This window comes from Planococcus citri, chromosome 4, assembly GCF_950023065.1.
Source record: "Planococcus citri chromosome 4, ihPlaCitr1.1, whole genome shotgun sequence".
Classification (NCBI taxonomy): domain Eukaryota; kingdom Metazoa; phylum Arthropoda; class Insecta; order Hemiptera; family Pseudococcidae; genus Planococcus; species Planococcus citri.
Genome location: NC_088680.1, coordinates 58,770,218 through 58,795,550, shown reverse-complemented (window position 1 = coordinate 58,795,550; position 25,333 = coordinate 58,770,218). Strand labels below are relative to the sequence as shown.

Sequence of the window (25,333 nt, the reverse complement as noted above, 5' to 3'; positions counted from 1 at the left end):
GTTCACTTCTCTGAAAATTGGTCATCAACCATGAAAGTGCTGGTATGGTAAGAGCGATGTGAGGGCAACAATTGGCATTGAAATAATAAGTATTTTTTTGCATCGGTATTGTATTGAAAAATTGTATATAAATGGAGATGAAAAATATTTTATTCATTTGTGAATTGTTTCTTAAGATTTTCCCAGAATTCCATCCGTTTTCCATTCAGTTTACCTTCGATTGACGTTAGAGGATCATTGATGCTCAAATAATGCGGATTTTCTATGCTTGACGGTTTCCACTCCACTTCCAATCCTTCGTAATTCGGGTTTCTATTGGAAAAAATCACAAGGTTAGATTCGAGTTATTTCATATTTGGGATTCTTAAATTACTTTTACTGGTAATTTTCTAGTAAATTACTAGTCATTTTCTGGTAAATTACTAGTCATTTTTTGGTTATTTACTGGTAATTTTCGTAAATTACTGGTAATTTCTAGTAAATTGCTGGTAATTTTCTGGTGATTTTTCTGGTAATTTTCTGGTGATTTTTCTGGTAACTTACTGGTAATTTTCTGGTAAATTACTGGTAATTTTCTGGTAAATTACTGGTAATTTTCTGGTAAATTACTGGTAATTTTCTGGTAAATTACTGGTAATTTTCTGGTAAATTACTGGTAATTTTCTGGTAAATTACTGGTAATTTTCTGGTAAATTACTGGTAATTTTTGATAAATTGGGGTAATTGTTTGGTTAATTACAGGTAATTTTTTGGTAAATTACTGGTTTGTGATTTTTTTGTAAATTACTGGTATGTAATTTTTTTGTAAATTACTGGTAAGTATGTAATTTTTTGGTAAATCACATCACTTGAGATTTTTTGGTAAATTACTGGTCATTTTTGGTAAATTGGGGTAATTTTTTTGGTAAGATACTGGTAATTTTCTGGTCAATCACTAGTATGTAATTATTTTGAAACTTTCTGACTGGACTTTTGTGCAATCCTCCCATTCTGCTTTCGTCCAGGGGGTTGGGGGTGAGGGGTGTGGGGCGGGGTGGGGGTGGGGGTGGGGTGGGGGTAGGGTTCATACAATACATGCCATTACAATGCGTACCCTGTTTTAGCAAAAGTGCATATCAATTTAGTGAATTTTTCAACCATTTCGTGAGTTTTCGGTGACATATTGTAGTCCATTTTACTCAAATGATCTTTTACAAATGACCAATAACTATAATCATCCGCGTGAGCCGTGCCTGCCTCAACATAACTCAATGTATAATAGTTGAATTAATTATATACCTACTTTATCGCCTTATGAAACAGAAAAAATAAAATACCCTTCAAAGGTTCGTCCAATTGAGCCATTATTCTTTCTTTTATCGTGGGAATACTGCCTTCGAAATCGAACCTATAAACGTACGCCGATGAAGGAAGATCTCGAGCTATGATGTTAATCAGAGAATCATACGCATCCGACAGAGCCATATCAGTTTGAATCTAAAAAAAAAACCATAACACTTCATTTTTTTCACATCAATTCGGGGATAATTTCTTTAAATTCTAGTTGAATTTTTCTTACTTCGCATCTATCAGATAATGCTGCTCTTTCAGTGGGTTCTCCGTTCAAGTAGAACTGTTCGGCTTGCTCTTTAATTAATTTCAAATCTTCCTCGGTTAGATCATGCCCCCATCCCCAGACATTTTGCGTTACAGTGGAATAAAAGTTTTTCGCCATTGAACTTTTCAATACCTCTGAGAAACATGTTGAGTAGATTGATTACTTCAATTATTCGGCAAAACGTTTACCTATCTTTTGTGTCCTTCTGGACCTTTTTGAATCCAAATTTTAAATTTAAAACATTTGATGGGAGTGGGACATCGTGTATGATTACATACGAGTATAATGACTCACTGAGAAACACCATAACTGCTTCTTTTTCACAAAATCCAACCATTATAGGTATTCTGGTTGTCGATGGAACTAAATCCTTTAGCGATATAGGTAAAACTGGGTTTTCTCCTGATGTGTCTGATGTGGGTACAAACGGCGAAGCAGGAAACATCGCCATTTTCACCTATAAAATAATTCACAAGTGAAATTGTAAAAATGTACGTATCAACGAATTTTCAATGTCGATGATGACAAAATCACTTTGTGAAGTAATGTTTCTGGTCTCAACACTATGACTGCTTCGATGGGAATTTTTTTGAAGAAAGATAGTAATTTTTTTCTTTCTTCGGCCGCTCCTTCGTATCCTAACGATTGAGCTATTTCAAAAGCAATCGAGGCATTCTCTTGTAGAGTAATAAGGGCAGGATTCAATACGTACATCCCCATTAGGACTGCTTTATGAAATAAACCTGTAAAAATGGCATAAATATGTAATTTGATGTTATAAGTAATTTTTCAGAGATTTACCTTTTGCTCGTGGAGAAATCATTAATGCATTTACAAGAGCTGATCCACTGCTACTTCCCATGATGGTTACATTATTAGGATCGCCGCCAAAAGCGATTGCGTTGTCTCTGATCCATTCGAGACTCATTATGATGTCTTTCAATCCTTGATTACCTGAGCACTCTTTCAAACCGAGGTTTAAAAATCCTAATTAAATGAAAAAAATGCTTAGATTTTGATGCTAAAAATTTCATGAGGTATTTTATTTTAATTTTTTTAACCTAAGATATGCAATCGATAGCTAATGCAGATGTACACAATATCGTGATGTATGACGAAGTCAGGTGACCCATATTGACTCGGATCTGCAGATCCATGAAAAAAACCTCCTGGATGGATATTAACTATGACAGCTTTCAATGGTTCATTTTCATTGGGAATCTTATTGAGTAAAAAAATATTTGCTAGAATTAAGTTGACAGTTTTTAATGCTTTGGTTCCAGGATTTAGGAGAAATGGTACCTTGGATACATGAATATTATTGTATAAACAATCCTCAGACCCTGCGAGTCCTCTTTTTAGAACAGAAAAATGCCTGCAACCTTCTTTTTCTACAGTCGCGTCGAATGTGGTGGTCCATGGTTTTATTCTCACAGGATCCTAGATCATTCTCTATTTAATTACGGTTAAATTTGAGAAAAAATCAATTGAACGTACTTACTTTGAAACGAGCATTTCCTACTGGAGGTTGAGCATAAGGTACTCCCAGAAAGGAGTAATATTCTACTCCAGAAAAAATCGATGTTTTCTTGATACCTTTGATTTTACCTTCATTTACAGTTATATAAAATTTGTCGCCCATTTCACCAGTATACCATGAATTTCATTTCATTACAGAAAACATTCAAAGTTCAGTCGAGTGTTCTTTCGAAATATTAGCGAGACCGATTTATTGGGCTTATCACTGTTCGTAATTGCTTACGATAGTTTTAAGTATTTGCCTAAAAGTTTTGACCAAGGTTCTTATCATTTATTACTTTTTTTTCTTTGAAAGGTTGTGATATTCTCAATGGTGAGAATTTTGACCGATGAACTATCTCTTATGCTGGGTTCTTAGGTTTTTATTTATCAGATGAGTAATTCACCTGGTGACGTAACTGTCGACGCTATACAAGTGTTGATTGGTTTGATATATGTATCTAGAAATTGAAGGAGCAAAATTATGAGGGATTAAAAGCATTGATTTCTCAGAATGCTCAACTCTTTAAATATTGCACTCTGATTAAATGCAATTGTGTCATTCTTTATAATTTCGGGGTACCTATAATTTATTGTAATTTTTAAAGAGGTTTAGCATCCTCAATTTTAGGCAATGGAGTATAATTAATATATCTATAAATGGAGATGAGAAATAACATTTTATTCATTCGTGAATTGTTTCTTAAGATTTTCCCAAAATTCCATCCGTTTTCCATTCAGTTTACCTTCGACTGATGTCAGGGGATCATTAATGCTCAAATAATGTGGATTTTCTATGCTTGAAGGTTTCCACTCAACTTCCAATCCTTCATAATTAGGGTTCCTATTAGAAAAAACCACAAGGTTAATTTCAAGTTATTTGAGATTCTCAAATTACTTTTACTGGTAATTTTCTGATAAATTACTGGTAATTTTCTGGTAAATTACTGGTAATTTTATGGTAAATTACTGGTAATTTTGTGGTAAATTACTGGTAATTTTATGGTAAATTTCTGGTAAATTACTGGTAATTTTTCTGGTAAATTACTGGTAATTTTTCTGGTAAATTACTAGTAATTTTTCTGGTAAATTACTGGTAATTTTTCTGGTAAATTACTGGTAATTTTCTGGTAAATTACTGGTAATTTTCTAGTACGTTACTGGTAATTTTTTGGTTAATCAATGGTAATTTTTTAGTGAATTGCTGGTAATTTTTTTGGTAAATTACTGGTAATTTTTTGGTAAATTACTGGTATGTAATTTTTTGGTAAATCACATCACTTAGGATTTTCTTTCTAGTAAATTGCTGGTAATTTTCTGGTAAGTTACTGGTAATTTTTTGGTAAATTACTGACAATTTTATTTTGTTGGTAAATTACTGGTGATTTTTCATAAATTTCTGGTAATATTTGGTGATTTGCTAATTTTTAGTGAATTACGTACTATTCAATAATTTTTGGTAAATTACTTTAGTTCTTGGTTAATTGCTAGAAAACTGGTGAATCACTTTCTGGTAGTCTTTGGTATATTATTGGTCTTTTATGGTAAATTAGTGAATTACCAGTTATTTTTGGTAAGTTCCCGGTTGATTTGACGTTGACATTTGCAAACGGAGGGGAAGGGGGATTTTTTAGTATGAGTATGTAAAATTTTACTATGTTATTTCGTTTGATTTTGAAAACTTTGAAGAACAAAGTAATAAATTTCTAAAATTTCGAGTTACAAAGTGGAGTGAAACTTCTGATTCAGCTTTTGTGCTATCCTCCCATTCTACTTCGGTGGAGGGGGGGGGGGGTACAAAAAATTGGAATTCTAATACGTACCCTGTTTTAGCAAATGTGCATAACAATTTCGTGAATTTTTCAACCATTTCGCGAGTTTTCGGTGACATATTGTAATCCATTTTACCCAGATGATCATTTACAAATGACCAATAACTATAATCATCCGCATGAGCTGTGCCTGCAACAATAACATATAACTCAATATTTATATCGTAATTTGAAATAATCGTGTACTTTATCGCTCAGTAAAATATGTATAAAAAATAAAATATACCCTTCAAAGGTTCTTCCAGTCGAGACATTATTTTTTCCTTTATCGTTGGAATACTGCCTTCGAAATCAAACCTATAAACATATGTTGATGAAGGAAGATCTCGAGCTATGATGTTGATGAAAGAATCATACACATCGGACAGAGCAATATCAGTTTGAATCTAAAAAACATTGTAACAACTCTTTTTTTTTCATTTAAACTAGTTTCGTTTATAATATTTTTGAATTTTGCTTACTTCACATCTATCTGATAATGCTGCCCTTTCAGTGTGTTCTCCATTCAAGTAGAATTTTTCGGCTTGCTCTTTAATTAGTTTCAAATCTTCGTCTCTCAGATCACGCCCCCATCCCCAAACATTTTGCGTTGCAGTCGAATAAAAATTTCTCGTCATTGCACTTTTAAATATCCCTAAGAAATGTTAAATATGATTAGATATTTAGGTACTTTAATTTTGTAGAATAATTTGACTGCAGAAATATTTTAGGAGATGGTGTCTTATTAAGCATTTGCTGCGTCTTTGTAGATCTGGTTGAATTCGAATTTAAGACGTACAATGGCACTACTGCACACGATTATGACTTACTGAGAAATGCCAGAGCTGCTTCTTTTTCACAAAACCCAACAATCAGAGGTATTCTAGCTGTGGAAGGAACTAAATTGTTAGGCGATAAGGGTAAAACTGGATTTTCTCCTGATGAGTCTGATGTGGGTACAAACGGTGAAGCAGGAAACATTGGTATTTTCATCTGAAAAGTAATACAGAATTGTTGTTGGAAGAATATCAACGGAGTTTAAATTTTTACAGGTGTAAAATCACTTTATGAAGTAATGATTCCGGTTTCGATAGAATGATTGCTTCGATAGGAATTTTCTTAAAGAACGATAGTAATTTTTTTCTATCTTCGATTGCTCCTTTGTATCCTAATGATTCAGCTATTTTAAAAGCAACCGAGGTATTCTCGTGTAGAGTATTAAGAGTGGGATTCAATAAATACATTCCCATGGCGATTCCTTTGTGAAATAAACCTGCAAAAACAGTGTATAAATTTGAAGTTTTATAATATTTTTTGAAGGTTTGATTCTTTGTTTACCTATTTTACCTTTTGCTCGTGGAGAAATCATTAATGCATTTACAAGGGCTGATCCACTGCTACTTCCCATGAGGGTTACATTATTAGGATCGCCCCCAAAAGCGATTGCGTTGTCTCTGATCCATTCTAGACTCATTATGATGTCTTTCAATGCTTGATTACCTGAGCACTCTTTCAAACCAAGGTTTAAAAATCCTAATGAAAAAATTGATACATAAATAAATAAGAAATATGTACTTATCATTCTGGATTTTGATAAGTTGCTCAGATTTTGGTGCTACCAATTTCATTATTTTTTTATTCGTTTTCTTTTTTTTACCTAAAATATGTAATCGATAGCTAACGCAGATGTACACAATATCATGATGAATAACTAAGTCAGGTGATCCAAACTGACTGGGATCTGCAGATCCATGAAAAAACCCACCTGGATGGATATTAACTATGACAGCTTTCAATGGTTCATTTTCATTGGGTATCTGGGTAAATAGATATATTCTCCGAATTAGGTTGAATATTTTAATAGTTTTGGTTCGAGGATTTAAGAAAAATTGTACCTTGGTTATATAAATATTATTGTACAAACAATCCTCAGACCCTGCGAGTCCTCTTTTTAGTAAAGAAAACTGCCTGCAACCTTCTTTTTCTACAGTCGCGTCGAATGTGGTCGTCCATGGTTTTACTTTCTCAGGATCCTAGATCATTCTCCATTTAATTCAAGTTGATTTATCCAATAGAAATAAAATTAATTAAACTCACTTACTTTGAAACGAGCATTTCTAACTGGTGGTTGAGCATAAGGTACTCCCAGAAACGAGTAATATTCCACTCCAGAAAAAATCGACGTTTTCTTGATACCTTTGATTTTACCTTCATTTACAGTTATATAAAATTTGCCCCCCATTTCACCAGTATGAGAATTTCATTATTCATGACAGAAAACATTCATAGTTCAGTCTGGTGTTTTTTTGAAACGTTAGCGGGACTGATTTATCTGCAGGCTTATCACTGTTTCACTGCTCGTTATTGCTTAAGATGGGTTTAAGTGTTTTGACCAAGTTTCTTATCGTTTATTGCTTTTTTTTCTTCGAAAGGTTGTGATATTCTCAATGGTGAGAATTTCGACCCATGAACTATTTCTTACGCTTGGTATTTAGGTTTCTATTTGTCAGATGAGTAATTCAGCTGGTGACGTACCTATCGACGCTACACAAATGTTGATTAGTATGCTGTCTCTAGAAATTGAAGGAGTGAAATTATGGAGGATTAAGCATTGATTTTTCCTTACTCCTTAAATATTGCACTCTGATTAAATGTAATTGTTTAATTACATATTTTTAATTTTATCTCATTTTTTCAAAATTGAACGGCGTATAATTTATTATAATTTTAAAAGTGCTTTATCATCCTCAACTTTAGGCAATGGAGTATAAATATAAAATGTAGATAAGAAATAACATTTTATTCATTCGTGAATTGTTTCTTAAGATTTTCCCAAAATTCCATCCGTTTTCCATTCAGTTTACCTTCGACTGACGTCAGAGGATCATTAATGCTCAAATAATGCGGATTTTCTATGCTTGAAGGTTTCCACTCAACGTCCAATCCTTCGTAATTAGGGTTCCTATTATAAAAAATCACAAGGTTAAATTTGAATGATTTGAGATTCTTGAATTTAAGTACCTAATTTAAATAGCCCTAATTTGGAGAAAAACTAACTTCTGCCGGAGGCAGCAGGTCAATTCAGAAGGTCGACATTAGTACCTATTTAAACCAAATTTCAGATTTTTATCTCGCGATTTTCCATTTTTACGAAAACTTTGTTGGTAAATAGGTTCGACGCTTATTTCAGCCATTATCAAAACTTCGTCACGATTTGACAAATTAATTTTGGTGGCTGAAAATTCGGTTCTGAAGTGTGAGTGACATGAAGTTTCAGTGAGCCAAATTTCGGTCAAATCGTAGGTGACGAGTTAGCAACATAGTCTCTTGTAGGTATCTAGTATTTTATTGCGGTTTTTTAATAACTTTCCGCCAGTCTTCGGTAAATTAGTAATTTTTGGAAAATTATTGGCAATTTAACAAGGGTTACCATAATTTTTGGTGAACTGTTGGAAAACGTTGATTTATTCACAAGTCATCTTTGGTGTATTTCTTACCTACTGCTAATTTTTTGTGGTAAATTATTGGTAATTTTTTGGTGAAGTACTGGTACTTTTTAGGTTGTATACTGTTATTTTTTTTGTTAAATTAATGGTAGTTTTTTGGTAAATTTTTGGTAATTTTTGGTGATTTACAAGTTTCTAGTGAATTATGTACCTACTATTCAATAATTTTTGGTAAATTACTGTTAGTTCTTGGTTAATTGCTAGAAAACTGGTGAATAACTTACTGGTAATCTTTGGTATATTATTGGTCTTTTTTGGTAAATTACGTACTATTCATTTTTAGCTTCAAATTACCACTTATTTTTGGTAAGTTACTGGTTGCTTTGACGAATTTCGAGTTACAGTGTGAAGTGAAATTTCTGACTCAGCTTTTGTGCTATTCTCCCATTCAACTTCCTGGGGGGGGGGGGAGGGGGAGTGAGTAAAAAAACAAAAATTTGCAATTCCAATACGTACCCTGTTTTAGCAAATGTGCATAACAATTTAGTGAATTTTTCAACCATTTCGCGAGTTTTCGGTAACATATTGTAATCCATTTTACCCGGAAGATGGTTTACGAATGACCAATAACTATAATCATCCGCATGAGCTGTACCTGCATCAATTTAACTCAATATATCATACGCGTACTTTGAAATAATCGTGTACTTTATGGCTCAGTAAAATATAAAAAATAAAATATGTACCCTTCAAAGGTTCGTCCAGTCGAGACATTATTTTTTCCTTTATCGTTGGAATACTGCCTTCAAAATCGAACCTATAAACATATGCTGATGAAGGAAGATCTCGAGCTATGATGTTGATGAGAGAATCATACACATCAGACAGAGCAATATCAGTTTGAATCTAAAAAATATTGTAACAACTCTTTTTTTTTCATTTATACTCGTTTCGTTTAAAATGTTTTTGAATTTTGCTCACTTCACATCTGTCTGATAATGCTGCTCTTTCAGTGGGTTCTCCATTCAAGTAGAATTTTTCGGCTTGCTCTTTAATTAGTTTCAAATCTTCGTCTCTCAGATCACGTCCCCATCCCCAAACATTTTGCGTTGCAGTCGAGTAAAAGTTTCTTGCTAGTGCACTTTTAAATACCCCTGAGAAATGTAAAACATGGTTAGGTATTCACATTTAGGCATGTACTTTAATTTTGTGGAATAATTCCACTGCAGAAATATTCTAAGAGATAGTGTCTTATTAAGCATTAGCTGCGTCTTTCTAGATCTGGTTGAATTCGAATTTAAGACGTACAAGGGCACTACTGCACACAATTATGCATGACTTACTGAGAAATGCCATAGCTGCTTCTTTTTCACAAAATCCTACCATTACTGGTATTCTGGCTGTCGAAGGAACTAAATCATTTAGCGATAAAGGTAAAACGGGATTCTCTCCTAATGGGTCTGATGTGGGTAAAAACGGCGAAGCAAGAAACATCGGTATTTTCACCTACGTATAAAATTATTTAGAAGTGAAGTTGTACAGATACGTATTAACGAATTTTCAATGTCCATGATAAAAAAATCACTTTGTGAAGTAATGTTTCTGGTCTCAACACTATGACTGCTTCGATGGGAATTTTTTTGAAGAACGATAGTAATTTTTTTCTTTCTTCGGCTGCTCCTTCGTATCCTAACGATTTAGCTATTTCAAAAGCAATCGAGGCATTCTCGTGTAGAGTAATAAGGGCAGGATTCAATGCATACATCCCCATTACGACTGCTTTATGAAATAAACCTGTAGAAATGGCAGAAGTACCTATGTAATTTGATTTTTTTTGTCATTTTTCAACGATTTGATTCTTAGTAGGTATTTTACCGTTTGCTCGTGGGGAAATCATTAATGTATTTACAAGAGCTGATCCACTGCTACTTCCCATGATGGTTACATTATTAGGATCGCCACCAAAAGCGATTGCGTTGTCTCTGATCCATTCAAGGCTGATTATTATGTCTTTCAATCCTTGATTGCCTGAGCACTCTTTCAAACCAAGGTTTAAAAATCCTAATGAAAAAATAAATATGTAAATAAATAAAAAATAACTGGATTTGGATAAGTTTCTCAGGTTTTGGTGCGACCAATTTCATTATTTTTTTATTCATTTTTTTACCTAAGATATGTAATCGATAGCTAACGCAGATGTACACAATATCATGATGGATGACCAAGTCAGGTGATCCAAATTCACTCGGATCTGCAGATCCATGAAAAAAGCCCCCTGGATGGATATTAACCATGACAGCTTTCAATGGTTCATTTTCATTGGGTATCTTTGTTAAATAAAAATATTTGCTAGAAAAAGTTGAAATTTTTTAAAGTTTTGGGTTGAGGATTTAGGAAAAATTGTACCTTGGTTATATGGACATTATTGTATAAACAATCCTCAGACCCTGCGAGTCCTTTTTTTAGAATAGAAAACTGCCTGCAACCTTGTTTTTCTACAGTCGCGTCGAATGTGGTTGTCCATGGTTTTATTTTCACAGGATCCTAAGTTATTCTTCATTCAATTACTGTTGATTTATAAAAAAATGAATTAAACGTATAGGTACTTACTTTAAAACGAGCATTTCCTACTGGAGGTTGAGCATAAGGTACTCCCAGAAAAGAGTAGTATTCTACACCAGAAAAAATCGACGTTTTCTTGATACCTTTGATTTTACCTTCATTTACAGTTATATAAAATTTGTCTCCCATTTCACCAGTGTATGAATTTCATGTCATGACAGAAAACATTCAAAGTTCAGTCTGGTGTTTTTTTGAAACATTGGTGGGACTGATTTATCTGCAGGCTTATCACTGTAAGATGGGATCAAGTATTTGCTAAAGTGTTTTGACCAAGTTTCTTATCGTTTATTGCTTTTTTTTCTTCGAAGGGTTGTGATATCTTCAATGGTGAGAATTTCGACCGATGAGCTATTTCTTTAGGTTTGATTTTGAATACTTCACCTGGTAACGTAACGATCGACGCTACAAAAGGGTTAATTGGTTTACTGGCTGTGGAAATTGAAGGGAAAAAATTATGAGGGATTGAACGTTGATTTTTCAGGATGCATATTTCCTTGAATATTACAGACAGATGAAATATGATTATGTCATGTTGCAGAACATTTAAAGGGTGATACAAAAATTTATTTTTATTTTCAGCTCATTTCCAAAATTGAACGCGGTATGACTTATTATAGCTTCCAAAGTGCGTTAGGATCTTCAATTTTAGGCATAGGCAAAGTAGAACATAAATTTTTACCAAATTGAGCAGAGATCTTTACCTACTTATTTTGAGTTGAATGTTACTTGGAAAATTTTTCCACTACGCAGGTACCTCTGGAGAATGGATATGGGTCCTCAAAGAGGGAGTATTTTTCAAAAAATCCTGATCTTTTTGCTCTAGCTCCATTTTGATCCGTTTTGGGAAAAATGATTCAATTCCAAAAGATAGTGTTCGAGATTCCACCTGGGCTTAGGTCATTGCCATCATAATCCAAGATCACTTTCAGGGTTCTAATAAGCGGTTAAAAATTGGAAAATCGCTTATGTTTGAATAAATTCATATTTTGAAAATTTTTTCTTCTAAAATATTTCCGCTCAATTATGCCAAAACAGGCAAAACATCGAAAGATATTATTTCAGAAACTAGGAAAACGTATTTTTGGAAAGCAGCGGTGCCAATCCTTTTAGTCATTATTGTCAATTTCAAAAAACTGAAAAAATTTCAAAAGTTTTTGGCTATTTTTTTGGATTTTTTGAATTGAAAAATTTCTAATTTTACATTTCTTAATTTCTCAAAAATTGAAGCGTTTTCAATTTTGAGTTCAAAGACTTGTCAAAAATTAAAAGTACAGCAGCTGAAATTCTAGTTACAGGAGTTTCAGGATTGGTCCATTCTGGATATTTTTCTTCTTTTAAAATTCAAGCCCCAGGAGGGCACAGGTTGTTGTCGCTAGAGGTAGTCTCTAAATAGTAGCTTGGATCATAAAAAGTAGCCAGTCCCCAAGGACAGATGAGAAGGGGAAGACAATACCAGGTGGATTCTAAGTGTCCATGTTGTGTGGGGTGGTAACATGTTGCTGTTTGATGGACTTGGAATCAATAAACATGGCCAAAGCAGAATTCTCTAGTTGGTGGAATGACGGGGAGGAGTGGCAAGCCAAATGCCAAACCTCTACATAAATACGGATCACAAACAAGAATGCATAAGAGCTGCAGAATACCAACAACTCACTCATTCCAGCACCAGGGAAGCGTATAAGCTTCAGAGTGAGAAGGCAAATACTAGCGCCTAAAAACTGGCAAATTTGGCTAAAGGAGTAAACCCCAACAGAAAATCATGGTGGAAGGCAATGGGAAACCACCACCATTACATTTTCCTAGAATTATATGGACATCAATTTAGCAACGGCCCTAAGTCTCTGTCAGGCTGATCCTCATCTGCCAAGAGAGCCAGATAGGGCGCTAAGAATATGTGGAGTCAAAACAAGGTGGAACAACATCAACGTCACAACCTGGAATGTAAGAACTTTGTATCAAATTGTAAAACTAGCTAATGTAATTACAGAAGCCAGGAGATTACAAATCGACGTATTAGGAATATGTGAGATCCAACTCGCTTGGTGGTGTAGTGGGTTGAGCCACAGCTTTCTGAACAAGAGGTCGTGGGTTCAAATCCCGCTAGTGATGCAGGCATTAACATGTAATGTATATGTTAGGTACCAAGTCCGAAATTGTACAATTCGGGGTTGATACAGCCAATTTTGTACCATCTCCGAAGTGTCCGGACCAAGCGTGAATATTATTTTTTCATCGGACTTGGTTCGTACCATGCCCGGAGGGTCCGGACAAAGTGTTCGACTTGGTACAATTTGTGTTGTGCAGAGTCCGAAATGTAGTTTTATAATGAATGAATTCGAATATTACATCCCTTTATTCCAAAGGAAATTTAAAGATGACTCTAAAATACACCTCAGCAAAATTTTCGGGTGCTGAAATTCATTTGTTGATTTTTGGGGAATTTTTAAAGATTCAAATATTGCTACCTATGCTCATTTCTCAAGAAGAAAAAAATCGTATATTATAGGTATTGGTATTAATTTAAAAGTTGGGAATTCTTCTAATTTTAGCTGATATTTTACCTAAGTATAAAAATTTCAATTTCCGAAATGAAAAACAATCAGCCCTAGCGAAGCTCTCAAAAATTGAGAGATGCAAAATTTTGAAATGAAAAACGATTAGCCCAGGTAAAGCGAGGGCAAAACCTATCAAAAATTTATAATTCTCAATTTTCTGGGATTAAATATAATTTTTTCAGTCTTGTTCCCTGAAGAAGAAATGTCAATTTCAGAATAATGAAGAAACTGGCCCTAGAGTAAAGTGAGGATAGAAGCTCTCAAAAATTCATATGTAATTCAAAATCTAAATAATTGGCCTAGGTATCTTTGTAAATATAATTTTTCTGGTTTCAACATTTTTAAAATTTATAATTCTAAGATTAAAAAATAATTTCTTTAGTCTTGTTCTCTGAAGAAAAAATATCAACTTCAGAATAGTGAAGAAACTTTGGCCTTAGTGCGAAGCGAGGGCAGAAGCTCTCGAAAATTCCTAATTCAAGAACTAAATAATTTGCTTGTCCCTATAGGTACCTATATTATTTTTAGATGCAAAAAGATAATTTTTCTGGTTTTAAGATTTGAAAAATTTGAAAAATAAATGTCAAAACATTTCAGTTTTGGAATAAAAAAATAGGTAAATGCGTGTGCAAAAGCTTTTGAAAATTTACAAATCAAAAAATAAAACGCCTTCGTTTTGTACTTGAATAAAATGTCAAGGTTTGAATTTTTAAATAAATGCATGAAATTCGAATTCCTTCATTATAAAACTTTATATCGGACTTAGCACAACATAAATTGTACCAAGTCGAACACTTTGTCCGGACCCTCCGGGCATGGTACGAACAAAGTCCGATGAAAAAGTAATATTCACGCTTGGTCCGGGCACTTCGGAGATGGTACAAAATTGGCTGTACTATCCCCGAATTGTACAATTTCGGACTTTGTACCTAACATATACATCCCCATTGGGTAAAAATCTGCCGATGATACGCGACAAAAAACGCGGCAGGAATTGCAACACTTTCCGCCAATACTTTTCTGCTCATTAATCGGCGCGCGTATTTTTTCACGCGATAAATTCTGCTGATGTTCAATATCAATGAAAAAATGTTGGCACTGCCGGGGATCGAACCTGGGTCTCCAAGTTGGTAGACGACTTCTCTACCAACCTGGCCACCAGAACATGTATCGATTAGAACGCAAAATCTCTATACTACGTGAAAACATACGCGTAAAATACTACATTTACGCTTGTGTTTATAAAATACACGAAAAAATTACGCCAAGAAACCTGCTTGTAGCGTATTTTGTAGCTGGTTTCTTCCAACACAAAAAACACGCCACTTAATTTGAAAGCGTTGTGGCCTTGAGCGAGAAAATACGCTACAAAATATTATTGTAGCGTATTTTTTAGCAGATTTTTCTTTCAGTGCCCCAATCTGCCTTCTGGATAGCGCTTTTTCACGTGTATATTTGGAATACGTCAATAAACCAGCTGGCTTTGGCGTCTTTTTCGGTGTATGGGCAGATTTTCCTCCAATGGGGATTGTAGTGCATTTAACATCTATTACATGTTAAGCTCCCAGCACCAGAACAACAGAGGCAACAGAAATGCACGCAATCTGTTGCTGGTATCAAAAAGCTGTAACTGGTTGAGCAACTATAGGTAGTGGTGATTATGGAACTCAGGGTTGTAAAAACCTGGCAAGTGATGTATGAGCTACTTTGTAGATAGTGTAGAAATCAATGGGAAACTACTACGTGAAGCTCAAAACAACGTCGATTCCCTAGAATAATCGCAGTGGCATAGACATTCGCCTCACCCTGTTAGGGTACCACAAAAATGTGATTTCCAATGTCCTGTAAAGGACAAGGAACCACGACGACGAGACCCGATAGACTGCCCTATTGACAAGAAATACACGGTCAATCGCATATAAATGAGACTGCGTTTTTTGGTGCGTTTACACGATTACACCAGGCGTAAACACATCAGATAATTCCATTGTGAGATTTTCTGCTGGATTTATGTACTCTTTTTTTTATTTTACCAGACAATCTAGTTGATAAAAATCTGTAGTTTATTTACAAATAATGATAAAAATATACTTTTTTTTAATGGGCATGAATCCATGTATAATATCTTTCAAACATTTCAGCCCTTTTTATATTTTCTTTTCAAATTTTCCCAAAATTCCATTCTTTCTCCATTTAATTTACCATTGACCAATTTTAGTGGCTCGTTGATGCTCAAGTAACGTGGATTTTCTATCGTTGATGGCTCCCATTGAACTTCTACACCTGTGTAATTCGGATTTCTATCGAGAAAAAAAAATTAAATTTGAGGAATTATTTTGTGTAAACACAACTTCTGAAAAATAGTTTGGGAAGTTACCTACCCTGTCGTGGCAAAAGTACAAATTAGCTTTGTAAAAACGTCTACCATTTTATGACTTTTTTCTGTAAGAGTGAATCTTGCTCCAGTGTTGAATTCTTTCATAAAAACAAAATAGCTATAATCACATCCGTGAACACTTCCTGCGAGAGTAAAAATAGGCTACGTTTAGTAAAAAAATCTTGGTTTATATTTTCATATATGTAGTCGTATTTTTAAATGCCCAAGTACCTTCTAAAGGTTCGTCAATCAATGCTAGAACCCTATCTTTCATTGTGCTAAAATTTCCCTCGTAATCAAACCTGTAGACGAACACAGATTCAGGACGATCTGCAGCTATTACATTGATCACCGCATCATATACGTCGGATAAAGCTACATCAGTCTGAATCTGAAAATAAATTAATAGTTTGTATAATTTCTCACTTCGTATAATTTGCAGCCAGGAAAATGCCTCAAGTAAGCAGGTATTAATCTTACATCGACTTTTAACGATAAAGGTGCATTATCTACGGAATTGCCGTTCAAATAAAATTTCTCAATTTCTTTCTGCATCTGTTTCAAATCTTCATTACTCAAATCACGTCCCCATCCATAGTAGTTCTGACGAACAGTGGAATAGAAATTTCTCGTTATTGTTTTGTTAAATTTACCTGTAATACAAAGAAACACCATTACCTAGTTGATTATTCAATTGAAAATATCGCAGTTTGAGTATACGAGTAACTTACGAGTAAATGCCATAGCGGCCTCTTTATCACAGAATCCAATCAATAGGGGTATTCGAGGAGTTGATTTAATTGTGTCTAGAGCTGACATGGGTAATATGGAATCTTCATCATCATCAAACATGGGCACAAACATAGAGGCAGGAAATAATGGCGCATTCTCCTGTCAATAGGAGTAAAATGAATTCAGAATAGGTAGTTCAAAAATCTGTGTAGGTATTGGCAGAAGTGTTACTCTGCTTGTTCTTTTACTTCGTGAAGATGTGACTCTGGTTTAAAAGTTATGATCATATCGATATCAATTTTCTTAAAAAATGATAATAATTTTTTTTTGTCTTTCATATCTACACCATCGTAACCTAATGATAATGCCAGCTCAAAAGCTGGTGTCATGTTTTCTTTCGGTGCAACTAAGGTTGGATTCGTGGCATACATGCCCATCAATACTGCCTTTTGAAATGAACCTACAAACGTGTACATAATTGCAGTGTACAGGAAAATGTAACTTATAAATTGAATTCGATTATTTTTTTCAGTTTTTATACCTTGAGCTTTTGGTGAGATCATCAACGCATGAACTATTGCTGACCCACTACTGCTTCCCAGTAGAGTTATATTGTCAGGATCACCGCCAAATACTTTTATATTGTCTTTAATCCACTTTAGACTTAATAGGACGTCCTTTATTCCTTGGTTACCAGAACACTCTTTCAGGCCCAAATTCAGAAAACCTGAAATATGGTAAACATTTTTTTTGAAAAGCACTATAATTTTTTTCACGTCTTTTTACATTTATCTAATTCTAAATTGAACTACCTACCCAAGATATGTAGTCGAAAACTAATGCTGACAAAAACAACGTCATGATGGATGACAAACTCCGGCGATCCATAACTTTGTGGATCTGCTGATCCGAACAAAAATCCTCCTGGATGTACAACAGCGATTACTGGTTTTAGTGGATCACCTTTTGATGGCAGCTGAAAATATGTGGTCATTAATTCGGTGAAATGTTTAGAAAATGTTTATAAGGATGAAATAAGTTTTGGCTCCATAAGGTTATACTTATGAGGTTGATTCTTATATTGACTTGAATATGTGTATGATCTTCTAATAGGTAATACCCAAGCATGATTTTGTTAATTTGAAGTTGTACTTTTTTAAAAGATCTTTGCAATATAAAGCTTAAAAATAAGGAGAGAGTTTTTCTTTTCCAATTGATAGGTATATTTGACGAATTAATATTCAATAACTAATGAATTGTTTCTTTTTCTTTGTTTCAGGTGAGTACCATTTGAATTTTCATCATACTCGTAAGAATAAGGAAACATAAGTAAGTTGAATTTTTTTCTAAGGATTAATGGATCACTAAAAATGTTCCTCGAAATAGGTAATTATTAGTATTTTGTGAAATATCAATCATACTACCATCTGCTGGAGGGGACAGGGGAGAAATCCCTCATTCGGAATGGTAGAAGACTCTGAATTGTTCGGTTTAAGGGATTGAAGGGGTCGGAAGTGAGACTTTAAAATAGAGTAAGAAGCGCCAGTACTATCAACTTATGTGCTGAAATTGTCATTTTTACCCCTGAAATATGCAGTTTATTAGCATTTCCATATGTATAGTACAGTACATGATAATTATGTAATGTGTTTTAGTGCATGTTCTTTAAAACCTCTTTTTTCAAGACTCATATCATGTCTTCTGATTGTTGTACAAAAAAAGTTGTTGTAAAAAAAAGGTGGGGAATCGAGCATAAAGCAATAAAGCTGGTACTGAGCTATTTTGGCGGTAAAATCAAAGTCAAACGCCCATAGCGATAAAATGAGGAAAATGACTTTCCGCTACAACCTTATTTTTTTTGAGTTGAATTCCGCATAAAAAAATTAGTTGAAAGATGGTAATTCTTGAGAAGGTTCTTTTAGAGGATCTCATTCAATAATTTTCAGCTTAAAAGTACCTATCTCACTGTTTTTCAAAATCCTAATCAAAAAATTGCAAAAAGTCTCACTTCTTAGACAATAATTGCCTTAAAAGGTAAAAAGTCTTGCTACTTGCCGAAAATTGATTGAAAATCTTTCCTTTCACTTTTGCAAAAAATCATAACTCTTTTACAGTAGTTTCCAAAAAGTGTCTCCTTTTGCAAAAAAGTTGACATTTGATGAAAAAATCTTGATTTTTATAAAATTGTTAAAAAGTCTTGTTTTTTTTTTTTAAAAAAAAAACTAAAAATGTGAAAAATTGTTGAGAAGTTTCACTTTTTTTCCAAAAATTGAAGTCTCAACTTTTTCAATAAAGATGCTTAAAAATCGCCCTTTTTTGCCAAAAATTCTCAGAAAAGCTCTGCCTTTCTCTAAAAATTTTTAAATATCACTTTCTGGCGAAAATAGCAAAAATTCTATGCTTTTGTCAAAATTACTAAAAAAAGGCTTGTTTCTAAAAAATTCTTCGAGTATCAAGCTGAAAGGATTAAAAATCTTGCTATGTACTTGCCAAAAATTAGCTGAAATTCATGCATATCACTATTGCAAAAAACCATTACTTTTCTTCAGTAGGTAGGTACCTAGTTTTCAAAAAGTCTGCAAAAAAGTCCAAATCTAAACAACCCCCCCCCCCCACTTCACGGGTGTAATAATCTCGTAATTATAAACATCCAAAAAAAATGCCAATAATTGCCAAGAAGTTCCACTTTTTTTCCAAAATTTTAAATCTCAACTTTTTCAAAAAAGTGCTTAAAAATCGCGGTTTTTTGCCAAAAATTCAAAGAAAAGCTCTGCCTTTCTCTAAAATTTTTAAAATATCACTTCACCTTCTGCCAAAAATAGCAAAAAGTCGAGGTTTTATCAGAATTACTTACTAAAAAAAGGGTTGTTTCTTTCTGAAAATTTCTATTTAAGGTAAAATTCGTCGCTTGTTTGCAAAAAATTTCAAGTATTTTACTTTTTCGCCCAAATTCTTTAAGCATCAAAAAGTTTTCAAAGGACCACTTTTTCGACAAACATGACTCTGAAAATATTGCTAATTGGCAAAAATTAACACTTTTGTAGTTTCCAAAAAGTCTTGCTTTTTGAAAAAAATTTACAAAAATTTTTCTTTTTATAAAATTGTTAAGATGTCTCGATTTCTTACCGAAAAATTCCAAAAATTGAAAATTGGTCGCTATAAATTGTTGCAATTTTTGCAAAAAATTACAAAAATTCTCAATTTTTTCTGCTAAAAATTGACAGAGAAGCTCTGATGTCTTTCTCTTTAATTGTCAATAAAATATCGTTTTTTTGGTTGTTTCTTTTTCCTAAAATTTCCTAACAGTCTTTTTCTAACAAAAATTTGAAAACAGTATAATTTTTTGCACTTATCGTCCAAAGTTTTTTGTTTTACATTTTTTAATGAAATGTTCTGCATTTTTTTGTGATTTTTGTCTGCATTAAGATGTTTTGTCCACGTCTTGTAACTTTTTTGCTTACTGAAGTTTGCAATTGTTTGTTTTTTTTTTTTTTTTTTTTTTTTTTGAAAGAATTTAAGACAAGCGGAATTGTTGTCTGTAAATAAAATGGAAATTTTTCCTGAGGATCTAGTTTTATTGAAAATCATCAATTGTTTCCAAATGTTCAAAAGGTTGGAAAATAAATTTTCCATCAATTTTACTGGAAAAGTATTCCTGTGCAAGAATATTACGTGTGTTTTCTCTGAAACGTGCCAGGTACATATTTTTCCCATCCAAAATAAGTGTTTTAGAATTTTTAACAATTTTTCAAAGATTATTGTTAATGAATTAGGGTAATTATAGAATTTTATTTGCGGGGGGTTTGGAACACTTTTTCCCCAAAAATGAAGCTCGAGTGTTTTCTTGTGAAGATTAAATCGAATTTCAAAGCAACTTCTTTTTGTTAAAAGAGGGAGGGTCACCAATTACCAAAAAAAAAGAAGCAAAGTACATTTTTGTCATGATTGAAGTAAGCTCAAGAAAAGGAAAAATTTTTTTTAACCAATAGGTTTTTTTCTAAAAAAAAAAACTCAAATAATAGATACCTAACTATGGATATGGTTTTTGAAGTTGTTGAAATGATTTTAAGTATTAACAAATCAACAAAATATTTCGAAATGGATAATTGAAGGAAAAATCCATTTTCATGTTGTGCGTTAAAAGTCAAAATAAAATTTTAAAGCAGAAATGTGCCGTTGCATTGGTAGTTACGAAACTTCCTTTCATTGAAAGAGGGAGGGAAGGTCATTAATTCCCAAAAAAAAAAAACAGTTTTGTCATGATTGAAGTAAACTTGAAAAAAGGAGAGTTTTTTTTTTTTGAATCCACAAGTTTTCCTGTAAAAAAAGAAAGAACTCAAATAATGGATATGGTTTTAGGACGTTGGTGAAAAATGAGTCATTATTTTGCATTAAATTTTTTGTGAATGATTTTAATTTAACGAATTGACAAAATATTTTGAAATAAGTTGAAGGAAAACTCCACTTTCATGTTGCCGGGTCAAAAATCAAAAATTTGAAAAAAAAAGAAGAAAAATAAAACTATTCTAGAAGTTTTAGATCAATGTTAAGTTATCTACTAGGTACCCAAAAATATTACGGTGGGAAATTTCGAGCCTATGTTGATGAGTCATTGAAATATTTCCGTCAGTTCAGCGAAAAGACATAAGGTTATCAATTATCACAACGAATTTGTTGGAAAAACATGAAATAGGTAGGTAACTATATTTAAACCACCTACGTGCTCAGTTATCAAGCTTGGAAAATTTTCCGTTTCTTATAGTCCGGCATATGACAATAGGAGTAATTGCACCCCCCCCCCCGCCGATCCTCCGGGACACTTTTTTTTCTTAAAGGGGACATCCTAAGGAACATTTTAAAGCAAAGTTGCCAAAAAAAGTTGGCCTTACTTACAAAATGGCGGCCATTTTGATTGACAGGTCAGCCGAAATCGCAGATTTTGCGTTTTAATATAGGACTTGCACGAACTTTTTCAAACTTTACAAAGGTAGATCGAAAGATCATGCAAAAATTCATCACCTGTCAAAATTTCAAGTGCTAAAGTGCGTTTTTCGATTTTTGGTGAATTTTTGAAAATCGAATTTAGGCCAAAAATGAGGGAAAAAATCAAAATTTCACCAAATTGACCAAGAGAGCTGAAATTTGGGATATACCCTATTTTCGACATGCCAAATCGATTGGAAACGGTTTTAACCCGTTTTGAGCAGTTCTGGAGCCTCCAGCAGATTTTTGTAACTCGAAATTCCCACAAAATTCCATCAAATTGGAGTTGTAAAGCTGAAATTTATTCTAAAAACTAATTTCAATACGCTACGAAGTACTGCAGGTGAATTTCAAGTCGTTTTGGAGCCTCCAGCGACTTTTTGAAAATTCCTGAAACCTCCAGCAGATTTTTGAAACTTTAAATTTTCACAAAACTTCATCAAAAATGGAGATGGAAAGCTGAAATTTATTCTATACTCAATTTTTAACAGCCTCTGAAGACGACTTCAGGTGAATTTCAAGTCATTTTAGACCCTCCAACAAGTTTTTTGAAAATTACTGGAGCCTCCAGTAGAGTTTTGAAATTTGAAATTTCCCCAAAATTTTATCAAACCAAGATGGAGAGTCGAAATTAATTCTGCAAACTAATTTCATTACGCTACGAAGTTGACTGCTGGTGAATTTCAAGTCGTTTTGGAGGATCGGCGGGGGGGGGGTGCAATTACTCCTATTGTCATATGCCGGACTATTAGTCACATTAGTCACACATGCAGACACCCTAAAACGGTCATAAGTATTTTCCATAATTTCCGTGAATTCATAATTGCGACTATTCATTCAAATGTGGAGGATTGGTTTGAATTTTGGTCATTTTAACAACATGTTACTCAACTATTTTTGATTTTCAAATGAATTTTTGTCGAATTTTCTCCAATTTATTTTTTTTCAATTTGAACTCATTTTTTTCCAAAAGTTCTATCTCTTTCATTGGAAGTTTTCGCATAATATTTTCAGCTCCTATAATGACTTCATTGTTGTGAACTTTTTCTCAATCGTCTACTCGTAAGAAAAATCCGAAAAAGAGAATATCTCAAGTGGGTAGCTTTTTTGGAATTTGAATTTCCCATTTTCAAGTCTGAGAATCTCTGTTCTCGAAGGCCATCTATCTGTTTGTTGACACCAATCTATCCATGGCCAAATTTCGATATCTGTTTAAAGTGATAAATAAAAACTTACTTTAGGAGTATGGATATTATTGTACAAACAATCTTCCGAGCCGGTTATTTCTTTTTGAAATATACAAAATTGTCGACAGCCTCCTTTCTCTGTCGTCGCATCCAGGATTCCATTTTTCCACGGTTTTACTTTGACAGGATCCTACGATGGATGTAATAAAAGTTCTCATTTACGTATCTTATGGATATCCGAGGAAGGATTTTTATAAGCTTACTTTGAATCTCAACTGTCCTTCTGGAGGTTGAGCATAAGGTACTCCGAGAAAAGAGCAGTATTCGACGCCGGAAAAACTCGACGTTTTCTTGACACCTTTGATTTTACCTTCGTTCACAGTTACGATCACTTTATCTGACATTTTGCTCAGCTGTAGAACTAGAAAAACTGGGTAACATCAACCGACACCCTAAGGAACTATTGTGATCGTTTAGGCTATACCGTTAAAACATATAGATTTCTATATCGAACGCTCGAATGTTTTCTACGTACGCTTATCATTTTCAGGGTAACTTATTTAAAAAACAAAACACGACTTTGTAAAACCTAAAAAAATCAAATAGTTGAGAATTTCGTTCATTTCCAAGAACTCGACCATTCCGAGGTAATTTTTTATCAAAAAGTACTCGCGTATTCAAATAGGTATGGCAATACAAAGTATGTTTTCGATACATGGTATCACTTTCAAACAACTCGAAAACTTTTACGAGTCGATAAGAATTCTCGGCTGTTAGGTTAAAAGTGCATTGTCTTGGTTGGCATTTATCTAGTCGATAATTACTTTTTAAACATTTTCGCAGTTTTAAAAAAGAAATAAAAGCAGAAAAAACATACCTACTCGACACTGGTGTAAATTTTCAATCATGCCGGAACATGCGAAAAGTTTTCGCCGGCAATAAAATTATTGTGGTGCAGTTTAAACGACTTTTTGCGGTGGCATGGGATGGCGTGTATGTGGCGAAAGGTTGTCGAAAATCAAACAAGATTTATCATCGAAACGTTACCGCCTTGCTGGGAAACTTTAGCCCGGCAGCCGGCAAAAAAGAAAATATTAATGTAAAAGAAAAAGAACGCCGTATCACTCTCTCAAGTTTCTTCATAGTACACATTTTACAACATAAATAACAGTTACCAGAAGGTTGTCGACGCAAAATTACGTATATATATAGTGGAAGCCACACAGCGAGACGCTATGAAAATGTATCGCGAGCCGAATACCGAATACGTTGGTACGTAAAGAAGAAAAGGGAAAGTGTTATGTAATGCCTCGTGGGTGATATTAATTAATAAAGGTAGCTAAGGGGTTATTATTGCCTACACCCTATTATATCGTCATGAATTTCTTAATTATGTCGCGAAAATCTAGCTTGCCGCATTCAGCTCTCGTAAAGGATATTTAACATAGGCGTCTATGGTACGAGTATAGGTATCTACTCTGTGCGTAGAGTAAGGTTACATCGTAGATATCGTTGTCATCGTCGTCGTCGTCGTCGTCGTACGTTCCATTCCATTCCATTCCATTCCAACTAAGTATAAGTATATTATATGAGGCAAAAATCAAAGGATAAATTTGAAATCTTCTGAGATTCGGATTCTCAACATTATGTAAACGCCAAGAGTGTAATGATACAATATATTAGTAAATAAACAAAGCTAAAAGTTACCTTAATATCTTTGGACCGGATTTATTATATGCTGTTTGCCGGAATTCTGCCATAGGTATAATATACCTTACATTTGCCATATTCTTAATTATATTTTACACTCGGTAACTATCTAATTTATTTGCTAACTTGTTTCGAAGTTTATGGCGAAATCTTCTTCGCAGCCACAGAATGTACGTTCAGTACGTTGGTGTAGGTATTTGATGGCATGTGGAAAGCTGGTGTGTTTTCCAAGTTCAAAGAATTTGTATAATTTTGATGAAATTTGACAAATTTTTATGCAAGTTTTGAGGTGAGTTTTTCTGAATTGTGCAAAATTTTTAATTAAATGAACAAATTACTGAAAGGTTAAAATAATGATGATGAGAAAAATCTGATAAAAATAAGCTGAATTTAGGTACTTTTAATGTGATGTATGTTTGATTGATACCATTCTTAATGGCTATACTTGCTTATTACTCAACTAATCAAACTAAAAAAAAAAAAAAAAAAAAAAAAAAAAAATGAAAAAAAAACTTGCATTATTTTAATTTTAATTTTTTTTTGTTTTACAATCATTAAGCTTCATCATTGCAGGTTCCTTTTATTATCTATTATTCTAACTTTTTTACCCAACGCATGTCTATTGTCTACGTATCAACTACCCATAAAAATTAGGTATATTGAAACGGATATGTAGATTTTTAACCATAACTTATCAAAAAATTTAAATCATATTTAAGCAGTCTGAATCCTGGTGATTCTAACTTATGGAAACTCGCCAAAAAATTCGCAAACTCAACTGTATTAATTCCACAC

The 25,333-nt window shown here is 33.5% G+C and overlaps 4 protein-coding genes across 8 annotated transcripts in view; 1 reads left to right on the top strand and 3 right to left on the bottom strand.

The window, feature by feature from the left end:
- Positions 1-25,333, top strand: part of LOC135843644 (uncharacterized) — a 390,290-nt gene that overhangs the window by 234,668 nt on the left and 130,289 nt on the right. The gene's annotated exons all lie outside the window — the stretch shown is intronic.
- Positions 74-7,249, bottom strand: LOC135843608 (esterase E4-like). Of its 4 annotated transcripts, none has more exons than XM_065361551.1 (10): positions 3,099-3,801; positions 2,900-3,037; positions 2,659-2,818; positions 2,399-2,584; positions 2,132-2,340; positions 1,892-2,054; positions 1,559-1,731; positions 1,317-1,476; positions 1,094-1,232; positions 75-312 (listed from the first exon to the last, which is right to left on the bottom strand). In XM_065361551.1, the coding sequence occupies exons 1-10, from the start codon at positions 3,237-3,239 to the stop codon at positions 150-152; spliced, it is 1,632 nt and encodes a 543-aa protein (XP_065217623.1). In that variant the 5' UTR covers positions 3,240-3,801; the 3' UTR covers positions 75-149. The 4 variants fall into 4 exon arrangements, with proteins under 4 accessions (XP_065217620.1, XP_065217623.1, XP_065217622.1 ...); XM_065361550.1 differs by lacking the exons at positions 1,094-1,232; positions 1,317-1,476; positions 1,559-1,731; ... (4 more) ...; positions 2,900-3,037; positions 3,099-3,801 and adding exons at positions 4,939-5,077; positions 5,174-5,333; positions 5,409-5,581; ... (4 more) ...; positions 6,822-6,959; positions 7,028-7,249 and having other exon boundaries at positions 86-312; XM_065361549.1 differs by lacking the exons at positions 75-312; positions 1,094-1,232; positions 1,317-1,476; ... (4 more) ...; positions 2,659-2,818; positions 2,900-3,037 and adding exons at positions 4,939-5,077; positions 5,174-5,333; positions 5,409-5,581; ... (4 more) ...; positions 6,822-6,959; positions 7,028-7,249 and having other exon boundaries at positions 3,239-3,959.
- On the bottom strand, positions 7,708-11,161 carry LOC135843860 (esterase E4-like). The gene is made up of 10 exons (XM_065361897.1): positions 10,983-11,161; positions 10,779-10,916; positions 10,540-10,699; positions 10,248-10,433; positions 9,958-10,166; positions 9,716-9,878; positions 9,354-9,526; positions 9,119-9,278; positions 8,889-9,027; positions 7,708-7,888 (listed from the first exon to the last, which is right to left on the bottom strand). Exons 1-10 carry the CDS (start codon positions 11,121-11,123, stop codon positions 7,726-7,728), a joined length of 1,632 nt encoding a protein of 543 aa, XP_065217969.1. The 5' UTR covers positions 11,124-11,161; the 3' UTR covers positions 7,708-7,725.
- Positions 15,592-23,373, bottom strand: LOC135844901 (juvenile hormone esterase-like). Its single transcript, XM_065363286.1, has 10 exons — positions 23,092-23,373; positions 22,878-23,018; positions 17,475-17,634; positions 17,200-17,385; positions 16,907-17,118; positions 16,658-16,817; positions 16,407-16,579; positions 16,158-16,317; positions 15,931-16,069; positions 15,592-15,849 (listed from the first exon to the last, which is right to left on the bottom strand). The coding sequence occupies exons 1-10, from the start codon at positions 23,230-23,232 to the stop codon at positions 15,687-15,689; spliced, it is 1,635 nt and encodes a 544-aa protein (XP_065219358.1). The 5' UTR covers positions 23,233-23,373; the 3' UTR covers positions 15,592-15,686.